Source organism: Leuciscus leuciscus (assembly GCF_965113295.1).
Source record: "Leuciscus leuciscus genome assembly, chromosome: 1".
Taxonomy (NCBI): Eukaryota; Metazoa; Chordata; class Actinopteri; order Cypriniformes; family Leuciscidae; genus Leuciscus; species Leuciscus leuciscus.
In genome coordinates this window covers 15,707,146-15,720,465 of record NC_138725.1, presented here as the reverse complement: position 1 = coordinate 15,720,465, position 13,320 = coordinate 15,707,146, and the positions used below count along the sequence as shown (strand labels likewise).

The 13,320-nt window shown below is 38.0% G+C and overlaps 2 protein-coding genes and 1 long non-coding RNA gene across 5 annotated transcripts; 1 reads left to right on the top strand and 2 right to left on the bottom strand.

The window, feature by feature from the left end:
* Nucleotides 1-7,656: 7,656 nt before the first annotated feature.
* LOC309502824 (sodium/hydrogen exchanger 1-like) lies at nucleotides 7,657-11,508 on the bottom strand. Its single transcript, XM_082175367.1, has 3 exons — nucleotides 11,416-11,508; nucleotides 11,115-11,196; nucleotides 7,657-7,922 (listed from the first exon to the last, which is right to left on the bottom strand). The coding sequence occupies exons 1-3, from the start codon at nucleotides 11,491-11,493 to the stop codon at nucleotides 7,696-7,698; spliced, it is 387 nt and encodes a 128-aa protein (XP_082031493.1). The 5' UTR covers nucleotides 11,494-11,508; the 3' UTR covers nucleotides 7,657-7,695.
* LOC309503281 lies at nucleotides 7,674-11,555 on the top strand. 2 transcript variants are annotated; one of them, XR_014207594.1, is made up of 4 exons: nucleotides 7,674-7,688; nucleotides 7,864-8,628; nucleotides 10,975-11,170; nucleotides 11,428-11,555. It is a non-coding gene; the product is annotated as an uncharacterized lncRNA (long non-coding RNA). The 2 variants fall into 2 exon arrangements; XR_014207595.1 differs by lacking the exons at nucleotides 7,674-7,688; nucleotides 7,864-8,628 and adding an exon at nucleotides 10,056-10,126.
* Nucleotides 7,928-9,991, bottom strand: LOC309502348 (uncharacterized protein; the record flags this gene model as incomplete). 2 transcript variants are annotated; one of them, XM_082174725.1, is made up of 5 exons in its annotated part: nucleotides 9,912-9,991; nucleotides 9,707-9,814; nucleotides 8,456-8,589; nucleotides 8,183-8,356; nucleotides 7,928-8,063 (listed from the first exon to the last, which is right to left on the bottom strand). In XM_082174725.1, exons 1-5 carry the CDS (start codon nucleotides 9,942-9,944, stop codon nucleotides 7,928-7,930), a joined length of 585 nt encoding a protein of 194 aa, XP_082030851.1. In that variant the 5' UTR covers nucleotides 9,945-9,991. The 2 variants fall into 2 exon arrangements, with proteins under 2 accessions (XP_082030851.1, XP_082030850.1); XM_082174724.1 differs by having other exon boundaries at nucleotides 7,948-8,356.
* Nucleotides 11,556-13,320: the final 1,765 nt, after the last annotated feature.

The following is a 13,320-nucleotide window of genomic DNA, read 5'->3' as shown; positions in this document are numbered from 1 at the left end:
AGATTCCACACTTTCTATATGCATTCTACACTATTCTCTATACCCCATAATTGTTAAGTCGTGATGCAGGCGAGGTGTGTACTCACTGCATGGAGCTGGTGGAGGGCATGGCAGAAGGCAGCTTGTATCCTCCTCTGTTCTCCACCAGCTCGATGTCCTGCTTCATCTCCATCTTGTGGAAGATGGTGATCAGCTGAGGTTCTTCGGAGCGCTCACCCGCTATCAGGCACTTCTTAATGTATTTTTCATTGAACCTGTTCAGTCTGGAAATGAGGAGGAAAAGGTGATGCTTTTGATATGATCTCTGGAGGGATAACAAAGTCCAGATAACAAACCCCTGCCTCCAGCATCATTAGTGGCACTGAACACTGAAACTGTGTCTGAAATCAGTGTGGTAGAGATGGGCACACACACACCTTCAAATACTAAATATATCAAAAATAATATATATTTTTTGAGATATCTTTTTCAGAGAAGGAGAAGCACAAATAGTTTTATCCATTTTATTCATACATGTGTCCCTGGACCACAAAACCAGTCACATGGGTCAATTTTTTTTTAAATTGAGATGTATACAGTACATCATCTGAAAACTGAATAAATAAGGATTCCATTGATGTATGGTTTGTTAGGATATGACAATATTTGGCCATCTATTTGAAAATCTGGAATCTGAGGGTGCAAAAAAAAAAATCAAAACACTGAGAACATCTCCTTTAAAATGGTCCATTTATGTTTGCGATTGTGCAGCATTCACACACAAAAATAAATGTTTTATATATTTACGGTCAGAAATTTACAAAATATCTTCATGGAACATGACCTTTACTTAATATCCTAATGATTTTTAGCATAAAAGAAAAAACAATCATTCTGACCCATACAATGTATTGTTGGCTATTGCCATAAATATACCCGTGCGACTTATGACTGGTTTTGTGATCCAGTGTCACATAAATGTGTGTGTGAATAAAATGGATCAAACTATTTGTGCTTCTTCTCTGATCCCAAATCTGATCCTGAAACTCACTTTCTCTTCAGCAGCAACAACAGCACAGTATATAAGGATGAAAAGACTGAACTCGGCCAAATATACTAAAAACATGTCTGATTTTAATGGCTAAACATCACTGACGTTAGCCAATCAAAAACATGTCATATCTAAATTCTTCAAACACCAGATGTAGGAGTCATTATGATTTCATTTAGAATTCAAATAATCACTTAAAATCACCAAATTTGACTTTTTGAGTTTTATACGTACTTGTCTCTCCAGTGATGATGTCCATAATGTCCGCAGATATCCTCAATGCCAGTTAGCAGATGGTCCAAAAACTAAAAGACAAATGTACGCGCTATTAAGTAAACATAAGCGACAATATGTCAATAACGCTGAGATTATCAGTTAAATATCTAACAGAAGCTACAGCTGACTATGATGTTGACAATGAGCAATAAAGTGGACAGCAGAGAGCTTTCTGCCAATCACTTAAAGCATTAACGATAATGAGACGCCCATGCAAATGGGTGTTTCCATAGCAACAATCAGTTTTATGAGTGGTGAATAAATGGCAATTTGTGGGCAAAATGTTCTGTACTGAGTTTTGTGGAGTGGATCCAAGCTCATGTCTGGCGTACAAACAGTAACCTGCTCTTTCTGCAGAACATTCACATTCAACTCATAACTATTTATAAAGTTAAATATGAACTTGAATGTTTACAGAGTCTCATCCTCATGAGTTTAATGTGAATGTTCTGCATATGAAGAGTTCAGATGCAAAAGCCTCTAAGTGCCATCTGGAATTTTCTTCTAGAATGATAATTTTTATCAAGCTTGTATATTTAAATTCAGTAATTTCACTTAAATGGCACTGAAAAATTACCTATGAATTGTCATTTAAGTGAAATTACTGAATTCCAGATGGCACTTAGAGGCTATATATATATATATATATATATATATATAGCCTCAAAGTGCCATCTGGAATTCATATATATATATATATATATATAGCCTCAAAGTGCCATCTGGAATTCATATATATATATATATATATATATATAGCCTCAAAGTGCCATCTGGAATTCATATATATATATATATATATATATATATATATATATATATAGCCTCAAAGTGCCATCTGGAATTCATATATATATATATATATATATAGCCTCAAAGTGCCATCTGGAATTCATATATATATATATATATATATAGCCTCAAAGTGCCATCTGGAATTCATATATATATATATATATATATATATATAGCCTCAAAGTGCCATCTGGAATTCATATATATATATATATAGCCTCAAAGTGCCATCTGGAATTCATATATATATATATATAGCCTCAAAGTGCCATCTGGAATTCATATATATATATATATATATAGCCTCAAAGTGCCATCTGGAATTCATATATATATATATATATATATATAGCCTCAAAGTGCCATCTGGAATTCATATATATATATATAGCCTCAAAGTGCCATCTGGAATTCATATATATATATAGCCTCAAAGTGCCATCTGGAATTCATATATATATATTAGGGGTGGAGCCGAACCCGAATACGGTATTCGGAAAGGCACAAATAACATGGTTTTTACAAATACTTATTTCAAACAAATACTTTAAAAAATATTTGTATTCGGGAACAAGAAAACCGTTATATCAAAAAGTTGCGTTTTCTCATGAGACCGCAGTACATGCCCGGATGAGTGAGTGAGAGAGAGAGAGTGACGTTCAGTCGGGGGAGGGGAAAAGAATAAAAGCGGTAACTGACACAGGCTGCTCCTCACATCTCCATTCTCCACACAGCAACAGAGCTCGCTCGGCTGAGCGAAAAAACGTAACTGCGTCACAATTTTGTTTAATGTTTTTTGTAGCTTAACTGGGTTCCAAAGGCAATTTTTAACTTTCAGGAAGCGGAGTTTGATCGGGATATTATTTCATTACGCTGCAATCGGGTGCTCTGTGTACGTAACGCTCTGTGTTAGCTTGGCTATTTATAGACTGTTGACAGAGTAACGTTAACGTTTGGTTAAAAAAGTTAAAAAATGCTTGTGTAGTGTCGAATTGTATGCACTTGTGGGAGTTATATGCCACATATATGCTTATATGCTATATTAACTTATGACAGTTCAGCGGGTTTTTTTTTTTTTTTTTTTTTTTTTTTTGCAGACAGCAATATGTAGGCTATAGGTTAGTTAACCTTAGCATTATAGCATAGCTTCCAGTCACTCATTAAATTAGATGAAACTCCCCACATGGATTTGGGCAACCAAATAGAAAAGAGTGTGGCTGCTGCTGAGCCATCTCTTGGTCCTCCACTAGCCAAAAAAACATTCTCAAGTTCTGTGTGGAAACATTTTACAGTCAGTGCTGCAGATATTACTAAAGTGATATGTAATGTGTGCAAAAGTCAAATCAGCAGAGGCAGAGATATCAAACATCTGTCAACATCTGCTATGCATAATCACATGCACTTAAAGCATCCTCTCCTGGTACTGTCTGCCAACCCCACCACAAGCACAAATCCCCCCACCAGCACCAAATCATCATCACAGCCATGTTCTACCCCTGCAAGTCAGTTTCAATCACCTATATTAGCTGCATTTAATGCAAAACAGGCTTATCCACCCAACCACCCCACTGCAAAGCAAATAACAAACACAGTGGGAGAAATGATTTGCCTTGACCTGATGCCCTACTCAGTAGTGGAGAATAAAGGTTTTCGCAAGCTTCTCAATGTGGTTGCACCTCGATACCAACTACCATCTCGTTGGCATTTCTCTCGCACAGTTATACCACAACTTTACCAAGATGCGAAAACAAAAGTAAAAGAAGCTCTCTCAAAAATTGAAGGGAAATTTGTGCACTGCACGTCTGACATCTGGACGAGCAAATTTTCCACAAATGCATATCTTTCTCTCACTGGCCACTGGATAGAATGCAAACAGAGTCCACAAGGAATAGATGAACATAAACGTGTGACAGCACTTCTCAAGATGGAGGTTCTTAATGAAGATCACACAGCAGCCAACATTCTATATCACCTCCAGGCCATTGTGAAACAATGGCAAGATGATGTTGGAGCGAAATTTTCTGTAGAGTATTTTGTCACAGATAATGCCACTAACATGGTTAAGGCAATGGCTGATGGTAACTATGTGCACATTAGGTGTATGGCTCACAACTTACACCTAGTGGTAACAGCTGCTCTAAAGGAGTGCCGGGGAGTGACCAATGTGATATTGATTGCTCGCAGGATCACTGGGTTTGTACACAGATCAAACAAAGCTGTCAACAAACTTCACAAAATCCAGGAAGAGCTTGGCCTTCCCAAGAACACTTTGGTGCATGATGTGTCAACCAGGTGGAATTCCTCCTTCCACATGCTCCAGCGGCTGTTGGAGCAGAGACGATCACTGACTGCCCTGAGTGCAGAGATGGATCTGGGAGGTGTAATGTCACACCATCAATGGGAACTAGTGCAGGCCACTGTGAAAATACTACAACCATTTGAGGAGGCAACACGCACTGTGTGTGAGGATGTGGCTTCTCTGTCTTCTGTTATCCCTTGTGTGCAGGCTCTCAAGAGTGCATTAACAAACTTAAATGTGCATGCGGATGTACAGGCTCTTCCAGGGGCTCTTAAAATGGTGACCACATTGCAGTCTCAGTTGGCTCAGCGCTTCCAGGCTGTCTTTGATGACCCCTCTGCTCATTACTTTAAAGCTACCTTACTGGATCCCCGATTCAAGAGCTTGCCCATGTCACTACTTAGTACATCAGAGTTTGACAGGCTCAAGGCAGATGTGGCTGCAGAGGTGGATGCAGAACTCCAAGCGGATGATGTTTCTGGGGTACCTGAAGATGCCAGTTCATCCTCAGTTGAGAGTGAGACCAGTGGGCAAAAAAGCCTCTTTTGGGGGGCAATGCACAATCTTGCTAAACCAAAAGCCAAATCTGACTCATCTGGTGATATGACCTCCCTCAAGATAGTTGAGAGCTACTTAGCTGAGGACAGCACTGAATCACTGACCTCAGATCCTGCAGTGACCTTCTGGTCAAAAATGATGCAGCCACAGCCAGCTCTGGCTCATGTGGCAATGAAATATCTCACCTGCCCCCCAACAAGTGTCTCCTCTGAAAGGATCTTTAGCACTGCAGGAGATATTGTGTCCCCACATCGCTCCAGACTGCTCCCCTCACATGTGGAGGAGCTTGTGTTCACAAAATACAACATGGAGAAATTTAACTGAGAATATGTTGGCAGAAGATATCTTCTTCCAAGTGAAATATGGTTAAGTTATGGATAACATAAAAAAAAAATTAAAACATAAAAAAAACATAAAACATAAAAAAAAAAAAACATTTAAATAAAACATAAAAACAAAAAAACCTTTGTGTCTGTTTTTTTTTTGGCAGAAAGTTTAAAATAGCAGGGCTGTATCTTTTAGTTTATAAGAGTATTATCTATAATACAACTTTTGTTCTGCCAGATCTCCAAGTCAGGAGTTGATAAAGTTTAGTTCTTGGAATTCTGTGCATTAGAAAGAAGTTATTTCAGAAAAAGAACAGTTCTTTGAAGTATTATTTGTTTTTATTTTGTCTGTTCAGCGTCCTCTAACAAGGACGGGTGGTGGTGGGGTTCATAATGTTGTTCACAATGGTATTTTATTAGTTGTTGGTTAGCCATCGATGAGTTGGCTGTTATGTTATTTTCTTTTCAATGACGTTCCTTGTTACATTTTCATTCTGTCGGTTCAGCGTCCTCCAACAAGGACGGGTGGTGGTGGGGTTCATAATGTTGTTCACAAATGGTATTTATTAGTTGTTGGTTTAACCATGGATGAGGTAATGGCTGTTATGTTATTTTCTTTCAATGATGTTCCTTGTTACATGTTCATTACTGGATTTATGGAAAAATATCAACCAATATTTCCATATCCATAATTATTATAATAGATTTAATTAAAGAATACTTAGACTATAGCGTAAATTAGAAGTGTAACGCAAAAACCCCCCGCAATTTTTACGCCTATTTTTAATTTTACTCGAATACAAATACAAATACAAATACTTTTTCCCCCTTAACAAATACAAATACAGATACAAATACTGGCTGCTCTGCACATCCCTAATATATATATATATATATAGCCTCAAAGTGCCATCTGGAATTCATATATATATATAGCCTCAAAGTGCCATCTGGAATTCATATATATATAGCCTCAAAGTGCCATCTGGAATTCATATATATATATATATATATATATATATATTAGAGGTGGGCATAGATTAATTTTTTTTAATCTTGAAATTAATCTAGATTAATCTAGATTAAAATGGCTCATTTGAATTCTGCCGAAGGCATTCAGAATATGTGTGCTACCCAAATAATGACTATAAAAGTAAGTCTTTGAGAACGGGTTTCTCAAGCCAGGTGGCGCATTAGACCAGGGGCTCATCTCCTGTTTCCAAAATGCATCACAAACTGCTTGAGAAAGCTGTTCTACTCATAGACTGTAAAAGGTTACTACTGTACTGTTACCGTCCGTAGGCAACATTAGGTAGGCCTATGTTATTATCAACTACTATAGGCTATCAATTATGACGACGAATATGCGTTGCAGCCGGGTTTACCTCGCGGCCGCGGGTAGATTGCGTCATCATAGCTTGTGTAGTATAGAGCCATCTCCCAACCCAACTTGGAAAATAGATTAACGGCGATATTTTTTTTATCGCGCGATAAGAGTCTCGCGTTAACGCAGCACGTTAACGCCGATAACGGCCCACCACTAATATATATATATTCATATATTAGGGCTGGTCCGAATACCATTTTTTGAGCTTCGAAGCTTTTGGTAGTAATGAACATAGAATATTCGAAGCGTCGGAGAGAGGGGGCTGAACATATTCTTCTCTCTAATAAAGGCAGGAATCTCTATGTGTCTGTCTCTCCATTTGCATTTTGATTATTTCGAGAACCGTTCATCCAATCGACTTCACAAGGGAGTGCAGTGTCGCATTAGGTGCAATATAGATAGACACGCGAGACGCAACACATTCAGAATTAATAAACTTTTAATAAACTACAGAACAGCGCGAGCGTGCGTGCATATATATATATATATATATATATATATATATATATATATGTATGTATGTATGTATGTGTGTATGTATACATATATATGTATATATATAAATAATGTGTGCTGATGCTGTGTGAGCCAATGCTATATCCCATATCAAAAACATACCAATATGCTTTATGTACTGGAAGAAGAGCAGAGTTCGTACTGCTGGACACTGACCTGCACAAATACAGTGAAGAGGATGACAGTGATGATGGCAGTGAGGAACATGTTTCTCATGGGGAACTGACGAGAGTCGAGCAGGTAGACCAGGGAGAAGGCGATCGCTCCTCTCAGTCCACTGTAAGCTACAATAAACTGGTCCTTAGTGGCGAGTTTCACAATACGGAACTTGTTGATCACGAAGGTCAAGCCGACTACACCTATGAATGAAGCAAAACGTTTAATTAAAGAGGGTGCTTTCATCACCAGGCCGCCCTCCTCCTTGCTCTCCTTCGGCTGGCTTGTTTTGCTGCCGAACTCTTCCCGCATGTTGCCGGACTCCGGGGTCTGCGGTGAGGCCAGGTCCACTTTAATAGTTAATAGCTCGTGGACACTGCATGTGGTTGAAGACCAAGAGCGCTTCGCAGAAGTAACGGTACAAGGTCTTGTCCGTGCTTGGGACCTCTTTGTTCATTTCCAGGTCCCCGCGGATCCTGAGGACGTCAGACTTAGACAACGGGGTCTGCGGTGAGGCCAGGTCCACTTTAATAGTGGGGATGCTCTCTGTGCCAGCCTTGATGCCCCACGCTTGAGGGTCTGTTTCAGAGAAGAGGGAAATCTATCACACTAAACCTCTTAATCCATAATCCTCCGGCCTTGGGCAGTTCACCGTCCAACCCTCCTGGGCAATTAACCTTGCCACCTTTGCTGGTGATGGTTTGTGGAGTTTGTAGTATGCTGAAATGTATGAGGAATAAGGTTTATAATATGCACAAAAAAATATGAATGAAAACTTGCTAATCTGCTGTTCAAATAGTTTGTGATGAGTTATGTCTTTGTTGTATGAAGAGACATACCTGGACAATGATTCCAGCAGCAGAGCTGCGTCCACGACATCCTGAAGTTGGAAAGCACCAGCGCTGAGTGCCAGGTAGTGGAGTAGTGCCCCCTTTTGTTGAGCTGGGAGGTTCTTGGCCGCTGTTTCAACAGCCCTCCTCACACATTGGCTGGTATAAGGGGCCATCTTATACCTACAGAAAGAAAATGAAAAAGGAAATGTTAATTGTGGTGTGACTTACAAAATGTGGATCCATTCACACACATGCACATTAATCTGTGTAGACACTTACAATTCATGGAGCCGGTTCATGTCCCGTGAGACACACTGAACTGCCTGGCCGTCCGAGGAGACAAAAAAACTATTGCAGTCTGTCTGAGGCTGTAGGTTCTCAGACCTGATCTTCACAAAGTACAGCTCCAAGAACTAAAAAAACAACGAGTTATTAAATGTAAAACACTGGTGGTAAGCATTGTTGTTTTCGTCAACGATGACGATAACAAAATGATTTCGTTGACGCACCTTTTTTTTATGACGATAACGTGACGATGACTAGCTAAAAATGGCTTTAAGGTGACTAAAACATGACGAGACGTTTTCGAGTTTTCGTTGACGAGATGAGACGAAACGAAAATGATTATAAGTCTGACGTTCACAATGCATGTCATTTCTGCCTATTTTGCGTGAAATCTGTCTGTTTTGAGCTAAAAAAGTATCAGCAATACTGCCGCTTCCTATCCTTGTTTTGGGTACACCCACCACCCGGCTGCCGCCATGCCGCGCACCAGATTCCACACAACAACAACACACCTGCGGCTGCGGCTAGTCACTCGCCACACATCTTCGATATGAGGCGCCGGACTGGACAAAAGCGAAACGAACTGCGCGAGCGAGCGACAGTGCGCGGGAGAGACCGAGTGAGTCTGCGCGCGCGAGAGACCGAGTGTACGCGAGAGAGACCGTGTGTGTCCGAGCATTAGTTTAGTGGGCTAATTGGTACAAAGTAATATATAATTCTTATATAACTTAGATTATAACATTAATTATTATTTAACTAATTATATAATAAAGCCACAATTGCCAAAGTAAGAATGTTTTTATTCCTGGCTTTTTTGGAGTAAAACAGTGATTCCACTGTTACCACTTTATCTGTGTATAATGTTGTAGTAGCTCAAATTGAATTGAGTTACAACACTCGAATTGCAACACTTGCTACAACCTGTCAAACCTAAGCCCATTTCCAATACTTTTTAACCTAAATTAATTTGTTAAAGACTATTTTTTTTTTTTTTTTACTAAAATTGACTAAAACTTGACTAAAACCTTTTTGTGTTTTCACTCGACTAAAACTTGACTAAAACCTTTTTGTGTTTTCGTCGACTAAAACTTGACTAAAACTATCAAGTTTATAAGTGACTAAAATGTGACTAAAACTAAAAAGCATTTTCGTCCAAAAGACTAAGACTAAGACTAAAACTAAAAGGGCTGCCAAAAACAACACTGGTGGTAAGAAATCTACTGTTTGCATCATATTAAAACTTACAGCTTCCTCCTCTTTTGTTAGAGCGATCCGCATGCTTGAGGCTCTATCCCCCTGCACGCCGACCACAACCCTTTCTCCCAGCTCAGTGCGGTTGACCCACTCTTCGTCCTGGAAAACATTGAAAATGTTTTACTTAATAATGCATACATGTGCAAACATTACAGTATATCACAAGTATAAACTCGTTAAAAATAGATGAACTTACCGTCAAGGCTTCCACAGCTCGTGGACACTGCATGTGGTTGAAGACCAAGAGCGCTTCGCAGAAGTAACGGTACAAGGTCTTGTCCGCGCTTGGGACCTCTTTGTTCATTTCCAGGTCCCCGCGGATCCTGAGGACGTCAGACTTAGACAACGGGCCAGGTCCACTTTAATAGTGGGGATGCTCTCTGTGCCAGCCTTGATGCCCCACGCTTGAGGGTCGGTTTCAGAGAAGAGGGAAATCTATCACACTAAACCTCTTTCTTAATCAGTATTTTACTCCAGTGTTCTAACAAACTGAATTAAAAAAGATAAATTAAATAAAAAAAATATACACAAAAAAACCCTCAAATTTAAACAAATTTTAATATATTAATATATTAACACATTAAAATAAAACAAATCAAAATATTTATAAAATACAATATTATAGTATATAAATAATAGTAAAATAGCACTGTTTTACTTAAAGATAAATGAACTTAAAAAGCATAAGTATAATTAATTATAGAATTGGCTATGGATTATAAATATTTGAGGTTTTTTTTGTGTGTTCAAAGTAAAAATCTAAAATATTTTTATAAAGTTTGTTTGAAACAAGATTTTTTTTTTTTATATTTATCAATTAACATTCTAAAAAATATATAGTCTAATCTTACTAAATTGTGCTTATTTAATTGCATTAAAGTATTTTTACTGGAAAATAAATGAATACTGATTAAAAAAATTATTTGTTACAGTGCAAACAGTTCATTTATGCAATTTACTAATTCAACTATATAATTCACTGTAATAAGGGATTCAAGATGGTTTTCTGATTATTGCAATATGATGCATTTCTTGATTCTATCCATTGATACTATAGTTTATGCCAAAGTACTATAGTTATTTTTACTACTGTAAACCATAGTAATTCACTATAGTGTCTGCTATATTCACTATATCTAATATCCATTTACCACAATTGTATTGTAACAATAACTTGTAGATGTTTGTAAGGAATATGGCTTGATTGTGTTGTTGAACATGGAAAGTTATGCATATGATTAAATCTGCTGAATCAATAGGGGGCGCTGTGCAACAACTGAAACCTGAGTGATCAACCGCACACTCACTGAGAGGAAAGACCCGGCGCTGCAGAGACAGATTTCAGTGACACAACAGGATCTTAAAGTCATGTGATCCAGCAGAGAAAGCGTGCGCTCACCTGAAGCCAGTCGAGCTCCAGTAATGGTCGGGGAATCAGGAGGCGGAGCTGGAACAGTGAGGCGATTGTTCATCAGTGATATCTGAAAGAAACAGTCTATTATGATTAATAAAGCACATTCCAGCTATCAGTGGCTTTAACTGAGATGAGTTTTGGTGGCCAGTAACTTATATACTGCCAATATACATATATAATAGAGTACATATGAATAAGGCCATTGGAAACGACAACTTATCTAATCAGCTAATATTGATATTTTTTTCATATCCAATGATGAATCAATCAATCGTTAATGTCAAACCTTCTTTTCCAGCTCTATCATCCTCTTGTGTTTGATGGGGTCGTTCCAGTCGTCCTCGAACGGATCAGCCACCAGCATGTGTCTATTGTACGAGCGCAGCTGAAAAAGCAGAAGACAATCTAGCTTGATCTGAATAACTCTCACGAGTGAATGAAACCGAAAGAAGCCTGGTTTGAGAGTGTGAAGTGAAGTGCTGACTCACTCTCTGGCGGGTCTTCTGCAGTTGTGCGCGCAGGATCTTCTGGATTTCTTCCTCACAGGACTTGGAGAGCTGCGGCTTAGGCTGGATGTTCCTGGAAAACAAAGAGAAAAACTCATTATCCTAGAATAAAAAATAAATAAATCAGACCCATACATTCTATAAACATTCCATGAACTCCTTATGTTCTATTTACAGTAGTGGCCAAAAGTGAGATAGACATCTTCACCCTGTATTTGAATATTATTAAAGATTTTGTAAGCAGATTGCAGAGTATTGCTTGGGGGCAATTTTTTTGTGTGTGATAACGCAATTATAATTTATATAATTTTTGGTTATATAATTTTTGGCCAGGCTGTCATACGATATAAAAAAAATTATGAACACATGCAAAAAAAAAAAAAAAAGAAGAAAGAACCAATGAATATCACAGTAGCAACTGATTATGTTGTAGTCAATATATGCTTTTTGTTTTTGCATAGTAAAATAAAACCTGTAGTTTGCCCTTTTTTTGCCAAATAATATTGTCAGCTAAAAACATCAACCAAGTTCAGTGTTTTGTTCTTCCCTCATATTTTAAATATTTTAAAAATAGAAACTATTCCTCATATATTGATGGTTTAATTAAACTTGTAGGGACATTAAAAACAAATATCCACTTTTTCTCCTGAATATAATTCCACACATTCTCCATTCATTGCATCAATTCCTTTCAGATTCCTTTCATTCTATGTTCTATATGCATTCTAAAAACTTGTTCTGTGCAATGCTTCATATGCATTTTTCACAATCCATTATGCATTTTTCACAATCCATTACATATTTTGCATGCATTCAACACATTCTCTTAATATTCATTCACATTCCAAAAATTCCACACGTTCTACTACAATATTCCATGCATTCAATATACTAATGCTATAAACATGCTATAATCATTCTTTAAATTCAAAGCAGATTCCACACTTTCTATATGCATTCTACACTATTCTCTATACCCCATAATTGTTAAGTCGTGATGCAGGCGAGGTGTGTACTCACTGCATGGAGCTGGTGGAGGGCATGGCAGAAGGCAGCTTGTATCCTCCTCTGTTCTCCACCAGCTCGATGTCCTGCTTCATCTCCATCTTGTGGAAGATGGTGATCAGCTGAGGTTCTTCGGAGCGCTCACCCGCTATCAGGCACTTCTTAATGTATTTTTCATTGAACCTGTTCAGTCTGGAAATGAGGAAAAGGTGATGCTTTTGATATGATCTCTGGAGGGATAACAAAGTCCAGATAACAAACCCCTGCCTCCAGCATCATTAGTGGCACTGAACACTGAAACTGTGTCTGAAATCAGTGTGGTAGAGATGGGCACACACACACACCTTCAAATACTAAATATATCAAAAATAATATATATTTTTTGAGATATTTTTCAGAGAAGGAGAAGCACAAATAGTTTGATCCATTTTATTCATACATGTGTCCCTGGACCACAAAACCAGTCACATGGGTCAATTTTTTTTTAAATTGAGATGTATACATCATCTGAAAACTGAATAAATAAGGATTCCATTGATGTATGGTTTGTTAGGATATGACAATATTTGGCCATCTATTTGAAAATCTGGAATCTGAGGGTGCAAAAAAAAAATCAAAACACTGAGAACATCTCCTTTAAAATGGTCCATTTATGTTTGCGATTGTGCAGCATTCACACA